Source organism: Scyliorhinus torazame, chromosome 4 (genome assembly GCF_047496885.1).
Source record: "Scyliorhinus torazame isolate Kashiwa2021f chromosome 4, sScyTor2.1, whole genome shotgun sequence".
Taxonomy (NCBI): Eukaryota; Metazoa; Chordata; class Chondrichthyes; order Carcharhiniformes; family Scyliorhinidae; genus Scyliorhinus; species Scyliorhinus torazame.
This window is the reverse complement of record NC_092710.1, coordinates 325,573,467-325,595,964: the sequence shown is the minus strand read 5'-3', so window position 1 is coordinate 325,595,964 and position 22,498 is coordinate 325,573,467. Positions and strand designations below refer to the sequence as shown.

Sequence of the window (22,498 nt, the reverse complement as noted above, 5' to 3'; positions counted from 1 at the left end):
AGCAGATCCAGATGAGACTTCGGTCTTCTACCCATCAATAATTCAGCTGGTGAAAGTCCCATAGTTGTTTATGCTGTGGTGATATTGAAATAAGAAACTCGAGAGCTTGGTCCCTAAAGTATTACCTACCATCCTCTTCAATCCTTCTTTCAATGTCTGAACAACTCGATCTGTCAAACCATTTGAAACTGGATGAAATGCTTGGAGAAACCCGCTTGTAAATGTTGCGCCATTATCAGAAAAGAGAGAGTCCGGTAACCCCTGAGTTGCAAAGACTTGGTGTAACTGCACTATGGTACTGGGAGCTATAATGTTGCTTCTTACCACTTACAATGTGCATTCACAATGACTAAAAACATGTGCTCCATGAAAGGACCTCCAAAACCACATGCAGTCTTAACCAAGGGCAATCAGGCCTCTCCCAACAATGTAATAGTGCCAGGAGTGTCATCTTCCGGTTGGATTGGCATGCAGAACAGGATGTCACTTTGTTCTCCAAATCCTGGTCCATATTTGGCCACAAAACATACAACCTAGCTAGACTTTTCATTCGAGAGGCACCTGGATGAGCCTAGTGAATTTCACCCATTATTTACAAACGACCAGGGGGTAGCATGACCATTCTCGACCCCCACAGTATGCAAACATCCTGCACACGTTACACGCCTTTGCACCTCACATGATGCTTCAACCCACCATCTTCTATGTTAGGTGGCCATCCTTGCATCAGAAATCTTCTAACTTGGGAAGCATGGTGGCGCAGTGCGGAGCACTGCAACCTCACGGCGCCGAGGTCCCAGGTTTGATCTCGGCTCTGGGTCACTGTCCGTGTGGAGTTTGCGTGGGTTTCGTCCCCACAACCCAAAAGATGTGCAGGGTAGGTGGATTGGCCATGCTAAATTGTCCCTTAAATAGAAAAATGAATTGGGTACTCTAAATTTTTTTTTTTAAAGATATCTTTTAACTTGCGACAGAATAGGGTGCTGGATTCTCCTAAAATGGGGCTATGTCCCCACTTCGGAGTACAAACGCTGGCGTTTCATGCCAGACTTTCTGTCAAGAAATTTACAGCGATTCTCCTACCTGCAGGGGGCTGGCAGGGCCCCGGAGTACTTCACGCAGCTCTGGCTGCGGATACGGGTCCCCGCACTTACGGTTGCAAGTCCGTGCATGTGCATGGTGGCGGCCTGCAGTGGCCGAGCCGAACGCGATGGTCGACTTAGCCGGCGGATCTGGACCAACAAAGAAGGTCCCGCGCTGCTCGATCTAACCCGCCTGATTGCCACCCCGGCCGCCCATAAGGCCCCCCCCCACTCCCGGTACGTGATCTCCCTCCCCCCCCACACCAGGGTGGCCGTGGACTGAGTCCGCAGCTGCCCCACATGTGTCCCGACTGGCTAGACGTGGTTAGAACCACAGCATCGGGAATTCGGCCGATCGGAACCGGAGCATCGCTGGGAGGGCCTCTGGCAATGGCCCCCCAACTGCTCCGCGTAAATCACACGTGAGCGTTGACCGAAGAATCGCGGGAGCGGCGCCGGGCCCGATTCGAGTGTAAAAGTAGATTCTCCGCCCACGAGCCAAACGCGATTTCGGCACGGGGCTGTGGAGAATCTAGCCCAGCAACTCTGTTTGTTCACTGCCTAATTTATTTAGTACTCGCTGGATATTGGGCAAGTCTCTCCAGTAAGAAAATAATCCCAGTAGGACACAATATCTGGCTTGGCAAAACCGGTAACGGGAGACAATGCGTCCACGTTAGCATTGTCCTTCCCTGCCCTGTACGCGATGCTGCACTAATACACTGACAATGTAAACGCCCAACACTGTATCTTGCTGAGGCCATCATGGGAGGAATACATTTGACTCGCTGAAAAGGCTCATCAATCACTTATGGTCAGTACTTATGGTGAACGAACGACCATAGAGGTACTGTTGGAATCCTTTTACCGCAAAAACGATAACTAGACTTCTTTGTCCAAGTGTTAATACCTCTTTTCAGCCTTTGTCAGTGTTCTAGATGCAAAAAGATGTTTCAGATCCGTCCTCCATTACACAATAAAGTACTACCCCACACCGTGGGGCGAGGCATCGCATGACAGAATAAGTTCCCTGTCTGGGTCAAAATGGATGAACGGATTAGTCGATTGCAGCAGCGCTTTCACATCTTTGAAAGCCTTCTTCTGTGCAGACTCCCACTTCCATTTGGTTTCTTTGGGCAGAGGTATGTACAGCGGATCCAACACCGTAGACAGGTTTGGCAAAAACTTTCCATAATAGATTATAAAACCTACAAATGACGTGAGCTCAGCCACATTCCTGGGCTCCACAACTTCCTTAAATCGCTCAAACTTTCCCTTCCATGGGAGATAAGTCCTGTGCAGTGATTCTGTGGCCCAGATACCTCATGCTACATTCGGGACAATGCACTTGCTCCACTTTAGATGCAGTCCCACCTCTGAAAATCTTTTTAAAACTCGATCCAAGTTGCTGAGGTGCTCCTCCTCAGCCTTACCCAAAATTAAAATGTTATCGAAATAGACTGCAACATGAGAATTTGCCTTGTACAGGTTATCCACCATCCTTTGGAAGGTCACCAAACTGGGAAATACGCCAAAAACTGAACGATTATCCTTGAACAACCCTTTGTGTGTTGATAATAATAATCTTTATTGTCACAAGTAGGCTTACATTAACACTACAATGAAGTTACTGTGAAAAGCCCCTAGTCGCCACATTCCAGCGCCCGTTCAAGTACACAGAGGGAGAATTCAGAATGTCCAATTCACCTAACAGCACATCTTTCGGAACTTGTGGGGGGAAACCGGAGCATCCGGAGGAAACCCACGCGACACGGGGAAAATGTGCCGACTCCACACAGTCAGTTACCCAAGCCGGGAATCGAACCTGGGACTCTGGCGCTGTGAAGCAACAATGCTGATCACTGTGCTATCATGATGGTCACGTACTGCTTCAAATCTTCCCCTAGCAAGAGTTGATATGCCTGGCTCATGTATTATATTGAAAACGCTTGCCTCCTGCAAGGATTGAAATCAGGGTGAGATTCTCCGACCCCCCGCCGGGTCGGAGAATCGCCAGGGGCTGGCGTGAATCCCGTCCCCGCCGGTTGCCGAATTCTCCAGCACCGGAGATTCAGCGGGTGCAGGAATCGCGCCGCGCCGGTTGGAGGGCCCCCCCCAGCGATTCTCCGGCCTGGATGGGCCGAAGTCCCGCTGCTGGAATGCCTGTCCCGCTGGCGTGGATTAAACCACCTCTCTTACCAGCGGGACAAGGCGGCGCGGGTAGGCTCCGGGGTCCTGGGGGGGGCGCGGGGCGATCTGGCCCCGGGGGGTGCCTCCACGGTGGCCTGGCCCGCGATTGGGGCCCACCGATCCACGGGCGGACCTGTGCCGTGGGGGCACTCTTTCCCTTCTGCCTTCGCCATGGTCTCCACCATGGCGGAGGCGGAAGAGACTCCCTCCACTGCACATGCGCGGGGATGCCGTGAGCGGCCGCTAACGCTCCCGCGATGCGCTGCCCAGCAATGTCATTTCCGCGCCAGCTGGCGGGGCGGAAATCAGTCCGGCGCAGGCCTAGCCCCTCAAGGTTAGGGCTCGGCCCCCCCAAGATGCGGAGGATTCCGCACCTTTGGGGCGGCGCGATGCCGGACTGATTTGCGCCATTTTTGGCGCCGGTCGGCGGACGTCGCGCCGATTAGGGAGAATTTCACCCCTGATCTTTTACCCTTGTCAACAGATGAGCATCCAGCTTGGAAACCTGATTAATGATAAGTTTGTAATCCCCACATATGTTCACAGAACCATCACATTTAAGAACAGGAACGATTGAAGCTTAGCAACGTGAAAATTGAATGGGCTGAATGATTCCTAGTCTTTGCAGCCACTCCAATCCCTCCTCCACTTTGACTTTCATCGTGTGGAAAATATCCTTGGTTTGAAAAAGCGAGGAGTAGCCGGAGGATCTACGAACAATTTAACTGCAGTGTCCTACAACTTACCCAGCTGAACTTTGAAAACCTCAGGATATTTCTGAATGGCATCCTCTGTCACTTTTGTGTGCTTTATCTCATCCCAGTTCAACTGAATTTTCATGAGCCAGTCACACCCTAGCAGTGGAGGCCCTTGCCTGTTTACCACCAGGAGCCATGCAAGATCTTCCCCCTTAAGCTCGAAGCAATGGTATATTCTCACCGGTGTACGTCCATAAGTGAGGGCTGGTGTCCATCAACCTACACTGTAACATATTAAACATGTTACAATGGTGCCTCTCTGCCTGGTCTGAGGTTTCTAAGCGATGCACCATCGACTGAGACTTTCTTGCATTTGAAATTCCCTGCCCAGCCTTCAATTTTCTCTTAGCGTGACACTTCTTCATTAAATGCCCTTCTTGTTGCACTGGTGACAAACAGTGTCCATAAGCTTAGTGATTCGCATACCCTCCACACCTAAAACACTCCACTGTCTTCATCTTTTTGCTGTGTTTCTTCTTCTACTTGATGGAGCGCACCTACCTGCTTGTGTGCCGCCATTGATCTTCTGAATATCTTTGCATTATTGGTAGCCATTTCCATGCCTCGAGAAATATCTTCCTAACAGTAAGTGTGACTTCTCCCAGCAAATGCCGCTGAATGTTGTCTTGGTTAATGCCATTCACTCGTCTGTGCTGAAGCATGTCTTCCAAAACTGCCCCAAACTCGCAATGTTCAGACAGCTGGTATAATTCAACAACGACGTTAGCTGCACGCTGGCTCGTCTTCCAAAAATGACTATGGAATTTGTAACGTTGCACAATTAATGGGGGCGTAGGATTGTAGTGATTCTGAGTGAGTGTAACTAAATCCGCAAATTAAATGTTCCTCGGATTCCGTGGTGTAGCTGAAGTTCTAACTAGCTTGTAAGTATTCGGCCCACACACATGCAGGAGAATTGAACGCTTTCTAGCATTGTCTATTTCCAAGAAAAAGTGTTTCAACCTTTCCATACATTCAGTCCAGTTTTTGATCTCTTCCACAAACTCATTGATAGACTCAAACAAAGCCATGGTACTGCTAACTTGTCCTCCATCAGTAAACTTAGCAAAATTTAAGGCAGCATGGTGACATAGTGGTTAGCACTGCTGCCCCATGGCGCTGAGGAGCCTGGTTTGATCCCAGCCCCAGGTCACTGTACGTGTGCAATTTGCACATTCTCCCCATGTTTGCTTGGGTCTCATCTCAACAACCCAAAGATGTGCAGGGTAGTGGATTGGCCATGTTAAATTGCCCCTTAATTGGAAAAAAAGAACTGGGCACTCTAAACTTATAATTTAAAAAACTGTCCGCAAGTACATTTCACAGTGGGAACATGGAATTGGAAAACTTACTTTGAGATGTTACTATCTCTCTGTTAAAAAATAAATAAACATCTTAAAAAGCCTATATCAAAATTTACTTACCAATCTAGGATCAATTTCTTCATTTAGAATAGCTTCATTCTTGATAAGTGCAACTCTCTGTGCAAATCTACATGTTGAAATAGATTCCTGCATTAGAGGAAAAAAAATACTTGAATAATTGATCACTCAAACCACAAAGTCATTAGGTACGCATAAACAGGATTAGACAATTCAACCCCTCGATGCCAAAAAACACAGGTGATTTGTATGTTAACTCCATTTATTAGCCTTAGTTCCATAATCCTCAATACCATTACAAAAGAATTATTAACATGATTTGAATATTCCAATTGGCCTAGATGTCAGAGCGCTTTGGCGGACCGAGTTCTAGAATTCCACTGTCCATTGCGTGAGAAAGTGCTTTCTAACATCACCTGTGGACACCTTAGCTAGGAACATTGGACTTCGGAGCAGTGGGCCATTCAGCTCATCAAGCCATCCAATAGTAAAGTCGCCACAGTCCCAGATGACCATAGGATGCTTTCCTCTTTGAGGGGGAGAGCCGACTGGTGGTGATTTAACCTGAGGATCACCACAGCTCAGGTGAAGGGCAAGATTGAGAAAGCGAGACCTTCATGAATAACCTCAGCTGGTACGGGAATTGAACCCATGCTGTTGGCCGTGCTCTGCACCACAAATCAGCTGTTCGGCCAACTGAGCTAATCACAGCTGATCTGATTGTGGTCTCAACTCCACCTTTCAGTCTGCCCTCCATAACCCTTGTCTATCAAAAATCTAAATTAGCGTTGATTAACTTCATGGACCCAGCCTCCACTACTTTTTGGGAAAGAGAATTCCACAGATTAACAAACCTCTGAGAGGATTTTAAAGGGAGACCTCTTATTCTTGCTCTAGCCTCCAACATGAGAGGAAACACTGGTATCCAATCTATCAAGTCCCCTCAGGATCAATAAGATCACCTGTCATTCTTTTAAATGGTATTGTCCAACCTGCTCAAGCTTTCTTCATAAGATACACCTTTCATCCTAAGAATGAGTCAATTGAACCTTCCCTAATTGCTTCTAAAGTGTAATTATATTTGTTTTCAAATAACGAGACCATGACTGTACACAGTTCTCTAGATGTGGTTTCACTAAAGTCCTGTACAACTACAGTAAATCCTCACTATTTTTATATTCTATTCCCCTTGCAATAAACGCCAGAATTTCATTTGTTTTATAATAATTTGCTGTACCTGCACACTACCTTCTCGTGATTCACGTACCAGTCCACCCAGATCCCTCTGTGCCTCAGGAATTCTTAAATCTCCCTCTATTTAAATAATAATAATAACAATAATCGCTTATTGTCACTTGTAGGCTTCAATGAAGTTACTGTGAAAAGCCCCAAGTCGCCACATTCCGGCGCCTGCTAATGGACTGTTTTACTATTCCTCTGCCAAAGGGGTCAAGTTCACATTTTCCCACATTATACGCCATCTGTCAATTTTTGCCGACTTACGTAACCTATCTATATCCTTTGTGGACACGTTAGCTCCTCTTGACAACTTATATTCCTATCTATCTTTGTGCCATTCACAAACTTAGCTACTATACATTCGGTCCCGACATCCAAGTCATTGGCCAATTCTGGTCGCCACACTACCAGAAGGATGTGGAGGCTTTAGAGAGGGTGCAGAAGAGATTTACCAGAATGTTGCCTGGTATGGAGGGCATTAGCTATGAGGAGCAGTTGAATAAACTCGGTTTGTTCTCACTGGAACGAAGGAGGTTGAGGGGAGACCTGATAGAGGTCTACAAAATTGTGAGGGGCATAGACAGAGTGGATAGTCAGAGGCTTTTCCCCAGGGTAGAGGGGTCAATTACTAGGGGGCATAGGTTTAAGGTGAGAGGGGCAAGGTTTAGAGTAGATGTACGAGGCAAGTTTTTTTACGCAGAGGGTAGTGGGTGCCTGGAACTCGCTACCGGAGGAGGTGGTGTAAGCAGGGACGATAGTGACATTTAAGGGGCATCTTGACAAATACATGAATAGGATGGGAATAGAGCGCAATGTGACCACAATTCAGTAAGCGTGACCACAATTCAGTAAGTTTTAAAGTACTGGTGGACAAGGATAAGAGTGGTCCGAGGATGAATGTGCTAAATTGGGGGAAGGCTAATTATAACAATATTAGGCGGGAACTGAAGAGCATAGATTGGGGGCGGATGTTTGAGGGCAAATCAACATCTGACATGTGGGAGGCTTTCAAGTGTCAGTTGATAGGAATACAGGACAGGCATGTTCCTGTGAGGAAGAAAGACAAATACGGCAATTTTCGGGAACCTTGGATGACGAATGATATTGTAGGCCTCGTCAAAAAGAAAAAGGAGGCATTTGTCAGGGCTAAAAGGCTGGGAACAGACGAAGCCTGTGTGGCATATAAGGAAAGTAGGAAGGAACTTAAGCAGGGAGTCAGGAGGGCTAGAAGGGGTCATGAAAAGTCATTGGCAAATAGGGTTAAGGAAAATCCCAAGGCTTTTTACACTTACATAAAAAGCAAGAGGGTAGCCAGGGAAAGGGTTGGCCCACTGAAGGATAGGCAAGGGAATCTATGTGTGGAGCCAGAGGAAATGGGCGAGGTACTAAATGAATACTTTGCATCAGTATTCACCAAAGAGAAGGAATTGGTAGATGTTGAGTCTGGAGAAGGGGGTGTAGATAGCCTGGGTCACATTGTGATCCAAAAAGACGAGGTGTTGGGTGTCTTAAAAAATATTAAGGTAGATAAGTCCCCAGGGCCGGATGGGATCTACCCCAGAATACTGAAGGAGGCTGGAGAGGAAATTGCTGAGGCCTTGACAGAAATCTTTGGATCCTCGCTGTCTTCAGGGGATGTCCCGGAGGACTGGAGAATAGCCAATGTTGTTCCTCTGTTTAAGAAGGGTGGCAGGGATAATCCCGGGAACTACAGGCCGGTGAGCCTTACTTCAGTGGTAGGGAAATTACTGGAGAGAATTCTTCGAGACAGGATCTACTCCCATTTGGAAGCAAATGGACGTATTAGTGAGAGGCAGCACGGTTTTGTGAAGGGGAGGTCGTGTCTCACTAACTTGATAGAGTTTTTCGAGGAGGTCACTAAGATGATTGATGCAGGTAGGGCAGTAGATGTTGTCTATATGGACTTCAGTAAGGCCTTTGACAAGGTCCCTCATGGTAGACTAGTACAAAAGGTGAAGTCACACGGGATCAGGGGTGAACTGGCAAGGTGGATACAGAACTGGCTAGGCCATAGAAGGCAGAGGGTAGCAATGGAGGGATGCTTTTCTAATTGGAGGGCTGTGACCAGTGGTGTTCCACAGGGATCAGTGCTGGGACCTTTGCTCTTTGTAGTATATATAAATGATTTGGAGGAAAATGTAACTGGTCTGATTAGTAAGTTTGCAGACGACACAAAGGTTGGTGGAATTGCGGATAGCGATGAGGACTGTCTGAGGATACAGCAGGATTTAGATTGTCTGGAGACTTGGGCGGAGAGATGGCAGATGGAGTTTAACCTGGACAAATGTGAGGTAATGCATTTTGGAAGGGCTAATGCAGGTAGGGAATATACAGTGAATGGTAGAACCCTCAAGAGTATTGAAAGTCAAAGAGATCTAGGAGTACAGGTCCACAGATCACTGAAAGGGGCTACACAGGTGGAGAAGGTAGTCAAGAAGGCATACGGCATGCTTGCCTTCATTGGCCGGGGCATTGAGTATAAGAATTGGCAAGTCATGTTGCAGCTGTATAGAACCTTAGTTAGGCCACACTTGGAGTATAGTGTTCAATTCTGGTCGCCACACTACCAGAAGGATGTGGAGGCTTTAGAGAGGGTGCAGAAGAGATTTACCAGAATGTTGCCTGGTATGGAGGGCATAAGCTATGAGGAGCGATTGAATAAACTCGGTTTGTTCTCACTGGAACGAAGGAGGTTGAGGGGCGACCTGATAGAGGTATACAAAATTATGAGGGGCATAGACAGAGTGGATAGTCAGAGGCTTTTCCCCAGGGTAGAGGGGTCAATTACTAGGGGGCATAGGTTTAAGGTGAGAGGAGCAAAGTTTAGAGTAGATGTACGAGGCAAGTTTTTTACGCAGAGGGTAGTGGGTGCCTGGAACTCACTACCGGAGGAGGTAGTGGAGGCAGGGACGATAGGGACATTTAAGGGGCATCTTGACAAATATATGAATAGGATGGGAATAGAAGGATACGGACCCAGGAAGTGTAGAAGATTGTAGTTTAGTCGGGCAGTATGGTCGGCACGGGCTTGGAGGGCCGAAGGGCCTGTTCCTGTGCTGTACATTTCTTTGTTCTTTGTTCTTTGTAGAGGGATACGGACCCAGGAAGTGTAGAAGATTGTAGTTTAGTCGGGCAGCATGGTCGGCACGGGCTTGGAGGGTCGAAGGGCCTGTTCCTGTGCTGTATATTTCTTTGTTCTTTGTTGTTCATTGATATAGATTGTAAATAGTTGAGGCCCAAGAACTGACCCCTGTGACACTCCTCTAGTTATATGCCAACGCAATAAAAAGACTAATTTTTGCCTACTCTCTGCTTCCTGTTGGCTAACCAAACCTCTATCCATGTTAACATGTTACCACCTACACCATGTGCTCTATTCTTGTGCAGAAACCTTTTATGTATCTTATTAAATGCCTTTTGGAAATCCAAGTACACTGGGCGGGATTCTCTGATCCTGAGGCTAAGCGTTGACGCCGTTTTAAACGGCGTCAACGCATGGCCTCAGGAGCAGCGATTCTGACCCCTACAAGGGACAGCACGGCATTGGAGCGACCCACGTCAGATGGGCGCTGGGGGTCTGCGCAGGCGCAGTGGGGCCGGCGCCAACCCGCGCATGCGCAGTGGGACAGGCGAGATTGCCACGCATGCGCAGTGGCCCCTTCTCCGCGCCGGCCCCGACGCAACATGGCATAGGGCTACAGGGGCCGGTGGGGAACAAAAGAAGCCCCCAGCCCGCGAGGCCGGCCCGCTAATCGTTAGATCCCGATCGCGGGCCAGGCCACAGCGGAGGCCCCCAACGGGGTCGTACCCCCCTCCCCCCCCACCAGGGCCACCCCGGATCCATTAACGGCGAGGTCCCACCGGGTAAGACCAGGTGTGAACGGCGCCGGTGGGAGTCGGGTTTTTTTGTACGGCCGCTCGGCCCATCCCATAGAGCGGCCCCCGACCGGTGCCGTGCCGACCGCACCGGTGCTAATGGCGCCGATTCTCCGCTCTCCGGAGAATCAGCGGACTGGCATCGGGGCGACTTTGCGCTCGTCCCAGCGATTCCGGCTCGGCCTGGGCTGAGAGAATCCTGCCAACTATGTCTACAGATTTCCCTTTATCCATCTTGCTTGTTACGTCCTCAAACAACCCTAATAAATTAGGTAAACGCAATTTCCCTTTCACAAAACCATGTTGACTCTGCCTGAATCAATTATTATTTGCTAAATATTGATCTGTCCAGAATACAGGAAGGAATATATATATCAACATCAAATCTGGTTATTTTACAAAATATTAGTTTATTTTAAAAATGGACAAACACTTTACCCTGACATATGAAAAATGAATATCGCTTATTGTCACAAGTAGGCTTCAAATGAAATTACTGTGAAAAGCCCTTAGTCACCACATTCCGGCGCGGCTGTTATGGGAATCGAACCGTGCTGCTGGCCTGCCTTGGTCTGCTTTCAAAGCCAGCGATTTAGCCCTGTGCTAAACAGCCCCTGACTAGCCATGATTTATTGATGCATGATCAATGACCACTAAAGCGAGATTGTAGTCCAACTGAAGGCTTTAATAAGCTAGATGTTTCCCCCAGCAGCTCAGGTACAGAATGAAGGCTGCTGGGGTGGCATGGGCTCTTATACCCCGCCTAGCAGGGCGGAGCGACCATACATCCTCACCAATAGAAAGCATACAGTTTCCACCATTGGTGCTACAGCCTATCAGGTACCGTAATACCTCTAATACCACATGCACCCCCTGTTAAAAAAGAGTCCGGCGACGGTGGTGTCCTGATACTACAAACATGGCAACGTGGTAGAATTAGTTATGGAGGGACCGTAATACCTCCGTACAGTGTTTTCTAACTATTTAGAATTCTGATAGCTATTTACAATTGATGATTTAAATTTGCAGTTTACAGTTTACAATTTAAAACGGAGCAATCAGTTTACGGTTTACAATTTATAATGAATCAATCAGTTGATCGGGGGCCCTGGTCGTCCTCTGTGATCGTCGGAGCTTCGGCGGTGACTCCGGTGGAGGCTCGGGCGTCTGTGACTCCGGGAGCGTGGCTTCGATCTCCAGCTTCGGCACCCCTAGACGGCGCTGGTGGGGAAAACGGTTGACCTGGGAAGGGAGCTCCTGCGGGGTGCGTCGGTGGGTGGGGGGGCCTAGACGGGGCCGACAGAAGGACCGATCCTCCTGTAAGGTGTCCCGGTGGAGGGGAGGGTGGGACTGGTGGCTGGGTTGTGCGTGGGGTTCCGGCAGGCGCCAGGTCTCGTAGGGAGACCGTATCTTGTCGGCCGTCGGGGTACGCCACGTAGGCGTACTGGGGGTTAGCATGGAGCAGATGGACCCTCTCGACCAACGGGTCCGACTTGTGCGCCCGCACGTGTTTTCGGAGCAGGATGGGTCGGGGTGCTGCCAACCAGATTGGGAGCGAGGTCCCAGAGGAGGATTTCCGGGGGAAGACAAGGAGACATTCGTGAGGTGTCTGGTTGGTGGTGGTACAAAGCAGTGACCGGATGGAGTGGAGGGCATCCGGGAGGACTTCCTGCCAGCAGGAGACTGGGAGATTCCTGGACCGTAGGGCCAGTAGGACGGTCTTCCAGATCGTTCCGTTCTCCCTCTCTACCTGTCCGTTACCCCGGGGGTTGTAACTGGTCGTCCTGCTCGAGGCGATGCCCTTGCTGAGCAGGAATTGACGCAGTTCGTCGCTCATAAAGGAGGACCCCCTATCACTATGTATATAAGCGGGGAAGACGAACAATGCAAAGATGCTATGGAGGGCCTTGATGACGGTGGTTGCGGTCATGTCGGGGCAGGGGATGGTGAATGGGAACCGGGAGTACTCATCAATCACGTTCAGGAAGTAGGTGTTGCGGTCGGTGGAGGGGAGGGGGCCTTTCAAGTTATGCTGAGGTGTTCAAAGGGACGGGAAGCCTTTATCAGGTGCGCTTTCTCTGGCCTGGAGAAGTACGGTTTGCACTCCGCGCAGATTTGGCAGTGCCTGGTGGCTGTCCTGTCCTCCTCGATGGAGTAGGGCAGGTTGCGGGTCTTGACAAAATAGAAAAAGCGAGTGACCCCCGGGTGGCAGAGGTCCTCGTGGAGGGCTCGGAGGCGGTCCACTTGTGCGGTGGCACATGTGCCGCGGGACAGGGCGTCAGGAGGCTCATTTAGCTTCCAGGGACGGTACAAGATTTCGTAGTTGTAGGTGGAGAGTTCGATCCTCCACCGCAAGATCTTGTCATTTTTTAAATCTTGCCCCGCTGTGCATTATCAAACATGAAAGCAACCGACTGTTGGTCAGTGAGGTGAGTGAATCTCCTGCCGGCCAGGTAATGCCTCCAATGTCGCACAGCTTCTACTATGGCCTGGGCCTCCTTTTCGACTGAGGAGTGGCGGATTTCGGAAGCATGGAGTGTACGTGAGAAGAAGGCCACTGGTCTGCCCGCTTGGTTGAGGGTGGCCGCCAGAGCTATGTCAGACGCATCGCTCTCGAGCTGGAAGGGGAGGGACTCATCGATGGCGTACATCGTGGCCTTTGCAATGTCTGCTTTGATGCGGCTGAAGGCCTAGCGGGCCACTATCACAGGGAAAAAGCTGTGGATTGGATCAGGGGACGTGCCTTGTCCACATAGCTGCGGGCCCACTGGGCTTAGCAACTAAAAAACCCTAGGCAGCGCTTCAGGACCTTGGAGCAGTGAGGGAGCGGGAACTCCATAAGGGGGCGCATTCATTCAGGGTCGGGGCCTATAACTCCATTTCGCACTCTGTAGCCGAGGATGGCTAGGCGGTCGGTGCTAAACACGCATGTATCCTTGTTGTATGTAAGGTTAAGGATTTTTGCGGTCTGGAGGAATTTTCGGAGGTTGGTGTCGTGGTCCTGCTGGTCGTGGCCGCAGATGGTGACATTATCGAGATACGGGAATGTTGTCCATAAACCGTACCGGTCAACCATTCTGTCCATCTCGCGCTGGAAGACCGAGACCCCGTTGGTGACACCAAAGGGAACCCTTAAGAACTGGTAGAGCCGCCCATCTACCTCGAAGGCAGTGTATGTGCGGTCACTAGTGCGGATGGGGAGCTGGTGGTAGGCGGACGTGAGATCCACCGTGGAGAAGACCTTATAATGCACGATCCTGTTTACCAGGTCAGATATGCGGGGGAGAGGGTACGCGTCCAGCTGCATAAACATGTTGATAGTCTGACTGTAGTCGATGACCATCCTATGCTTCTCCCCAGTCTTTACCACCACGACTTGAGCTCTCCAGGGGCTGTTACTGGCTTCAATGACCCCTTCCATCAGTAGCCTTTGGACCTCTGACCTAATAAAGATCCGGTCCTGGACACTGTACCGTCTGCTCCTGGTGGCGACGGGTTTGCAATCCGGGCTGAGGTTCGCAAACAGGGAAGGCGAGTCGGCCTTAAGGGTCGCGAGGCCGCAGACAGTAAGGGGGGTATTGGGCCGCCAAATTTGAAGGTTAGACTTTGGAGGTTACATTGGAAGTCTAAACCCAGGAGTGTAGCCGCGCAGAGGTGGGGAAGGATGTAGAGACGGAAATTTTTGAACTCCTTTCCCTGGACTGTGAGGTTTGCTACACAAAACCCCTTTATCTCCACTGAGTGTGAACCGGAGGCCAGGGAGATTTTTGATTAACGGGGTGGATGAAGAGAGAACATCGCCTTACCGTGTCGGGGTGTATGAAGCTCTCCGTGCTCCCAGAGTCAATTAGGCAGGACGTCTCGTGCCCGTTGATGAATATAGTCAGTGTAGCAGTAGAGTGTGTTCGAGGCCGGGACTGATCCAGGGTCACCGAGGCTAATCGCAGCAGTTGAGAGTTCTCTTCGGGCAGTGCATCGTCAGCCTAGCTGGGGTCCTGGGGGTTCATCCAAGATGGCAGCTCCCATTGGTCGCACATGGCTGGGGTTGCACAAAATGGCGGCGCCCATCCCTCTAACGTGGCGCCCGCAGGACAAGATGGCAGCGCCCGAGGTCCACACGTGGCCCTGGAGTAGGAAGATGGCGGCGACCGCTGGCCACACGGGGACCGCGGAGAAGTTTGTGGTGGCAGTCCGCAGTCGCCGCCGGAGACCGCGGCAACCGCACCGGCCTGACATACCCCCAAGAAATGGCCCTTTTTGCCGCATCCCTTGCAGTTGGATGCGCGAACCGTCAACGCTGGCGGGGTGCTTGGCCTGCCCGCAAAAATAGCAGCGGGCCCCCCCCGGGGTTGAGAGGCCGCCTTGCAGCGCAGGCTTGTGGGGGGATGGGGGTGTCTCGGGGTCGGCTACAGAGGGGTTCCACGCTGCCCAGGGGGCTGCCGCGCGGTCGGGAACATAAGCGCGGGCGTTCCTGGAGGCCACATCCAGGGAGCCTGCAAGGGCCCGTGCCTCCTTGAGACCCAGAGTGTCTTTTTCTAGCAGTCGCTGGCCAATTTGTGAGGATAGCATACTTGCCACGAAAGCGTCCCGGACCAAGAGTTCAGTGTGTTCGCACGCCAAAACTTGCGGGCAGCTGCAGTTTCTCCCCAACACCAGGAGTGCACGGTAGAATTCTTCCAGCGTTTCCCCAGGGGTTTGTCGCCTTGTTGCAAGCAGGTGCCAGGCGTAGACCTGGGTTACCAGGCGAATATAATGTCCTTTTAGCAGTTCTATTGCTGCATCGAAGTCTTCCGCTTCCTCGACGAGGGTGTAAATCTCCGGGCACCCTAGAGTGCAGGACTTGCATTTTCTGCTCTCCGGTGGGTGTGTTTTCGGCCGTCCCGAGATACCCTATAAAGCACGCCAGTCAGTGCTTGAAGATTGCCACTGAGTTCGCTGCGTGGGGGCTGAGTTGCAGACACTCTGGCTTGATTCGGAGCTCCATCCTTTTTCTTTTAAAAAAAATAGCTTATTAAATTGATGCACGATTAATGACCACTAAAGCGATGTTGTAGTCCAACTGAAGGCTTTAATAAGCTAGATGTTTCCCCCAGCAGCTCAGGTACGGAATGAAGGATGCTGGGGCGGCACGGGCTCTTATACCCCGCCAAGCAGGGCGGAGCTACCATATATCCTAACCAATAGAAAGCATACAGTTTCCACCAATGGTGCTCCAGCCTATCAGGTACCCTAATACCTCTAATACCACATTTATACCAGAGGAGTTTCTGGCCTTCAGAAAAGCAGCTGGGCCTTTGTCATCTTTAAAGATTTGCTAAAACCCTGTGACTGCAGAAAGTCAAATTCCAACGAAATGCACCTACACCCTTTGCATTTCTACGGCAGGGACCTAGCCAACGGGGATGGTATGTCTGCAATGAAAATCAGGACCCTGTCTACTCTATTAAACCTCTTAAGATTTCAGACCTGGAAAAATACATCCTTTGTCCCACACCCAGGAGAAAAGTGAGAAGTATGTCACATAACCTCCCCAAGCTGTAAGAACCGGTAATATTGCTGTGTGGAATTAAACCCAGGCAGTGTACAATTTACCACCCAACAGGTAGCAGAAGACAAAGCTCTGTCCAAATAAGTTGCCAGGCCCTCATCGCCACTATGTAATACTGGAAACAGTGGAACTCCTGTTTCAGTGCCTATAAGACTAAATCATCTGTTCGTGCCTTCTTCCATCGTGGAAGTCCGCACTTCTGGAAAGAAGGGTCAAATTCTAAAGGTTTTTGCATGCTAACCTCTGAAAGAATACCCAAATTAACTTTTGATACTGGACTCACGTGAATCTATAACTCTTATCTTTATCATGGTCTTGATCTATATGTCTTTGGTCCCTTATTCCTCTTTTATTGTTCAAGTGCAAAAGAGACAGGGAATGTGAAACCCCATTCTGCATTTTGTGCGCATGTAAAAAACAACGTGCTTATTTTACCTTATCTCAAGTTTGCTGTAGGACTATGAGGATTGGATTACTCCAAACCGAAGGGCTAGGGAAATTATGTTGTGTAAAGGGTAAAAAATACCTTTCTGTTTACAGACGGGCAGAGAGAGGAGAAATTAGGGCTATCCAAATTCATCCCCCACCTGTCCATAACAATATCCAGCTATAACCACCATAATAATGGAACCTAGCAATTTGCCAATGTCAGATGTTAGGTTAACTGGCTCATAAATTCCTGCTTTCAGTATCCCTCCGTTCTTGAATAAAGATGTTATATATGTTATTTTCCAATGCGCTGGGACCCTTACAGAATCGAAGGAATTTTGGAAGATTATAATCTCTGTAGCCGCTTCTTTTAAAATCCTAGGATGCAGGCCATTTGCTCCTGGAGACTTGCCAGCATTTAGGCGAATAGCTTTCTCACCTTTCCAGGTGACGGATGATATTCTGAAGTATCCCCCCTCCTTTTCACCTCCTGATTTTGAAGTATCTTTGGGAAGGTTTCTAAGTTTCTGCAGTGAAGACCACCTTTTCCTGGCTTCTTTTCTTTTCTGGAATGTCAAATACCTGTAAATATTCAGGTCTCAGCCTTGGATCACCTTGGAACCATGTCTATGTATTGGCTGCCAGGTCTCACATATTTATTTCTATCTATGCTAGCAATTCATCCATTTTGTAAATAAAGCTATTTTCTGTTTGACTCTACAAACTTGTGCTGGATTCTTTGTGGCCCTCATAAAACTTACCATGTCTCCTCTCACATGATCCCTCACCACCACTGATTAGTTTAAATCCCATTCTACAGCTCTATTTATACATCTCGCCAGAACACTGGTCCCTGCACACTTGAGGGACACACCGTCTCACTAGTACAACATTCCCTTCCTTCAGTACCTGATAGGAGTGCCCAATCAATCGAAACCCACTTCTCCCACACCAGCCTTTGAGCCACGCATTCATCTCTCTAATTTAATTTACTCTACACCAATTTGCTCATGAATCAGGTAATAAGTGTTCTGCATTGTAATAATAGGTTTTGCTTTGTAATTGCTGCTAATAATCCATAAGCAGAACCTCTTTCCTGGTCCTGTCTATGTAATTATTATTCATGTTGACCACTGGCACTGGGTAGCCAACAGAGCTTTCCGAACTCTGCTCTTGGCTGCCAGAGAACTGTGTCTATTCCCCTGACTACATTCTCTACTGCTACTACGACATTCCTATGTACTTCCCCTCTCCAACCCCACCCCCGGTCAATGCTTTCTGTACCACAGTGACATGGTCAATTCACTCCACCTTGTAGCCTTTCACTCTCATCCACATAGTCTGCGAGAGAGACATGGAGAGTCTTCTCGACAGCACCTTCCAAACCTGTGTCCTGTACAATTTAGAAGGACAAGGGCAGCAGATGTAGGGGAACACCACCACTTGCAGGTTCCCCTCCAAGCCACACATCATCCTGACTGGAAACTACATCGCTGTCCTTCACTGTCACTGGGTCAAAATCCTAACAGCACTGTAGGTTTACCTACACCACATGGAATGCTGTGGTTCAAGAAGGTGGCATACCACTAACCTCTTAAGGGCAATTAGGGATGGGCAACAACGTTTGGCCTAGCCTGTGGCACCCAGATTCCGTGAAAGAGTAAAAAAAAAAAACATCAAACTTGTTGGACAGTTGCAAGAGCTGAGGTTCCTCCAATTCTCCCTTCTCAATCTGTCTCACTCGCAGTCACACTCTCCTGCCTCGGGTGGCACAGTGGCACAGTGTTTAGCACTGCTGCCTCACAGCGCCAGGGACCTGGGTTCGATTCTGACCTTGGGTGACTCTGAGGAGCTTGCACCTTCTCCCCATGGGTTTCCACCGGGTACTCCGGTTTCCTCCCACAGTTCAAATATATGCAAGTTAGGTGGGGCTGCGGGGGTAAATTGGGCCTAGGTCGGGCACTCTTTCAGAGGGTCGGGGATGCAGACTCAATGGGCCAAATGATATCCTTCTGTGCTTTCGGGATCCTATGACACCTGCCGCCTGTTTGACACATGAGCGGCACGGTGGCACAATGGTTAGCCCTGCTGCCTCTCAGCTCCAGGGACCTAGGTTCAATTCCGGCCTCGGGTGACTGTCTGTGTGGAGTTTGCACTTTCTCCCAGTGTCTGTGTGGGTTTCCTCTGGGTGCTCTGGTTTCCTCCCACAGTCCAAAGATGTGCAGGTGAGGTGGATTGGCCATGAAAAATTGCCTCTTTGTGTCCAAACGTTTAAGTGGGGTTGCTGGATTACGGGGCTTCGGTGGAGGCATTGGCTTAATTGAGGTGCTCTTTCCAAGGGTCAGTGCAGAATCGATGGGCCGAATGGCCTCCTTCTGCACTGTAAACTCTATGATTCAAAATCAGATGATCCTATCTGAAGGGGTGTGACCACCTTCTGGAATAAAGACTCCAGCTAACTTTCCCTCTCCCTGACATATCGCAGTTTCTGTAACTTAGTCTCCAGGTCACTGACTCTGAACCAAAGCTCCTTGGGCCACAGTGTCCTGGATAGCAGTGGCATCCATCAGCTGTCAAATACTACAGCTACAACACATCACCTGCCCTGCCATCTTACTTATGTTTTAACTAATTTATTTTTCTAAATTTATTTCAAATAATAAACACTAATTCCACAAATAAGGTGCTCGTAAACCTTGCTACTATGAATAAAACCTTAGAATTACAGAGGAAATTGTTATAACCTGCCTGCTTACCACTGGCTGGGGACTAATGGCAATCCCACAATCCTTTGGGAGCATGAGCTTCCCCAATGAGGGGGGCGGTGAAATCATTAGCAGATTCCCTGCATAAATAAAGCTGGCCAGTTTGGAACCGGCCAGAGGAGAGTGAGCAGCAAGGGAGTTGCTGCTGCTGCTGTTGTATATGTATATGTTATTGTAAATAAATGTTATTTCTTTCTATCCTTCAACTCGTGCTGGATTCTTCGTGGCCCTCACAAAAGAAACGATACAATTACTAATAGATTTCCAACAAATTTTCTGAGTTTTGAAAGAATCGCAAGAAAATTACTCGCCAAACAATTTATCTTTCCCTGTGACAGCACACTTTGATTTTCCCAGATTGCATTTATTTGGTCCCCAGACTAATGGGGCAATTTTATGAATGTTGCAATCCCAGTTGATCTAACCTGACGGGAAGATTCCAGAATGAAACCCTGGCTCAAAGACCGCAACGTCTACTTTTTTTCAAGAAAATGTGGAGGATCAGAGTCATAGGACTGCAAATTAGTTTTAACAGCAAGGGAAAAAAAACATTTATTAAACACAAACAATTGAACTATGATGCATTACTTCTTTATTCATCCTTAACTTCACAAATAAACACAGATTTTAACATTAATTACAAACGTGGATTACAAAGCATATCTAAAGCTTTGTGTCTCAGTAACACAAAGTCCCTTTAAGCACACAAACTGGCTGTGGTCAAATATATGCTCCACTGTGGACCCAAGTGAATGTCTGTGGATGTCCCCTCAAAATCATCCAGATGGCTGTCTTATGAGAACTTTCAAATTCCATTCACAGAAAACAAGCTTTAAAATCTTCTTTCACAACACTGTTTTCTATCAGTGGCTTGCATTCCAAACTCCAGTCCAGGTTTTCCAAATGATATTTAACTAAAGCTTTCACTCCACTTTTAACAACGAATCCAGTATCTGAGATTTTAAACTCCCCCTTTCGGATTTCTTTGTCTTAACTGCTGCACAAACTGTTCATAGTTGCTTTAACTCTCAATTCCCACACTCTATTAAATGGTATCAAACTTTTTATTTACCTCTGAACTCTGCTTCCCCTCTGGTTTTCGCTCTGGTTACTGCAGCTGCCCCTTTCACTCATAAAACTTTGTCTGCTTCTCCCTTTCAATTGTCCTCGGAGTAATGCCTTGGTCTCTGTTGCCTTAACTTGTCTTCTCAAGTCTTCTCTTACTATATTCTTTTTGTCCCAGTTCCCTGGACTGCCTATTTGCAGCTCCTTTGTTCTATCCAGTCCCTCTTCTTTTGGCCAAGTTGAGAGATCTTCACTCCTCCGTGGACTATCTTCAACTGCAAATAAGTTCAGCTAGAAATTAAATTTGAAAGCCTTTCTACCTTAAAAGGTCCCCAGTTGCTAATCAACCACTGCTACTTCTGCCATCCTACTTAAGACTCCTCACATATAGTGACTCTTCACATCGTAACTCTCTCTCAGCACAATGAAAGCAGCTCGAATTAAACCAACCTCAACATACCTTTGTCCAGCATGAATCTAACTATCGATTTCACACTCCCTTCCACTTAATATTAAACTGTAATTCTAGTGTTTATCAATACAAATCCCTTAAAACTATAGTGATATCATGGTTGTGTTGTAATTTAGTGACTGACCACTAGGAGTCTCATCAGTATACAAGTGAATGTGAGAGTAAGACAACCTCAGACTGACGGGGGAGCTGGGAGAGAGATAGTGGTTTGTGCATGTTCATATTGTTATTCATCTTATTTTTGTATATATTTGACCCACAGTTCATGTTAATAAATTGCTTGTACATTTATCTACAAATATTCCCCTCCGTGCTGCTTTATGCGGGCTCCCCTCTCTCCGCGCTGCTTTATGAAGTTTCTCCCTCTCTCCTTGCTTCTTTATGCAGTCTTCCCTCTCTCTGTGCTGCTTTATGCAGTCTCCCCTCTCTCCGTGCTACTTAATGCAGTCTCCCCTCTCTCCGCGCTGCTTTATGCAGTCTCCCCTCTCTCCGCGCTGCTTTATGCCGTCTCTCCTCTCTCCGCACTGTTTTATGCCGTCTATCCTCTCTCCATGCTGCTTTATGCAGTCTCCCTCTCTCCGCACTGTTTTATGCAGTCTCCCCTCTCTCCGCACTGTTTTATGCCGTCTCTCCTCTCTCCATGCTGCTTTATGCAGTCTCGCTCTCTCCGCACTGTTTTATGCAGTCTCCCCTCTCTCCGCACTGTTTTATGCCGTCTCTCCTCTCTCCATGCTGCTTTATGCAGTCTCCCCTCTCTCCGCGTTACTTTATGCAGTCTCCCCTCTCTCCGCACTGTGTTATGTAGTCTCTCCTCTCTCCGCACTGTTTTATGCAGTCTCCCCTCTCCCTGCACTGCTATATGCAGTCACCCTCTCTCCGCACTGCTTTATGCAGTCTCCCCTCTCTCCGCACTGCTTTATACAGTCTCCCCTCTCTCCGCACTGCTTTATGCAGTCTCTTCATTTTCCGCACTGCTTTATGCAGTCTCCCGTCTCTCCGCGCAGCTTTATGCAGTCTCCCCTCTCCGTGCTGCTTTATGCAGGCTCCCCTCTCTCTGCTTTATGGAGTCTCCCCTCTCTCCGCACTGCTTTATTTAGTCTCCCCCTCTCCGCACTGCTTTATGCAGTCTCCCCTCTCTCTGCGCAGCTTTATGCAGTCTTCCCTCTCTCCGAACTGTTTTATGCAGTCTCCCCTCTCGCCGCACTGCTTTATACAGTCTCCCCTCTCTCCGCGCTGCTTTATTCAGTCTCCCCTCTCTCCGCACTGCTTTATGCAGTCTCACCTCTCTCTGCGCTGTTTTATGGAGTCTCCCCTCCCTCTGCGCTGTTTTATGTAGTCTCCCCTCTTCCCACTGCTTTATAAGACCATAAGACATAGGAGCAGAAGTAAGGCCATTCGGCCCATCGAGTCCACTCCACCATTCAATCATGGCTGATTTCAACTCCATTTACCCGCTCTCTCTCCATAGCCCTTAATTCCCCGAGAAATCAAGAATTTATCAACTTCTGTCTTAAAGACACTCAACGTCCTGGCCTCCACCGCCCTCTGTGGCAATGAATTCCACAGACCCACCACTCTCTGGCTGAAGAAATTTCTCCTCATCTCTGTTCTAAAGTGACTCCCTTTTATTCTAAGGGTGTGCCCCCGGGTCCTAGTCACCCCTGCTAATGG

The 22,498-nt window shown here is 48.7% G+C and overlaps 1 protein-coding gene across 5 annotated transcripts in view; it reads right to left on the bottom strand.

The window, feature by feature from the left end:
- The window catches only part of kif6 (kinesin family member 6), an 848,078-nt gene that overhangs the window by 565,358 nt on the left and 260,222 nt on the right, over positions 1–22,498 (bottom strand). For all 5 annotated transcript variants that reach the window (XM_072500179.1, XM_072500178.1, XM_072500180.1 and 2 more), the window contains one exon: positions 5,455–5,541. In XM_072500179.1, coding sequence (XP_072356280.1) covers positions 5,455–5,541 — 87 coding nt within the window. The remainder of the gene's footprint in view (positions 1–5,454; positions 5,542–22,498) is intronic.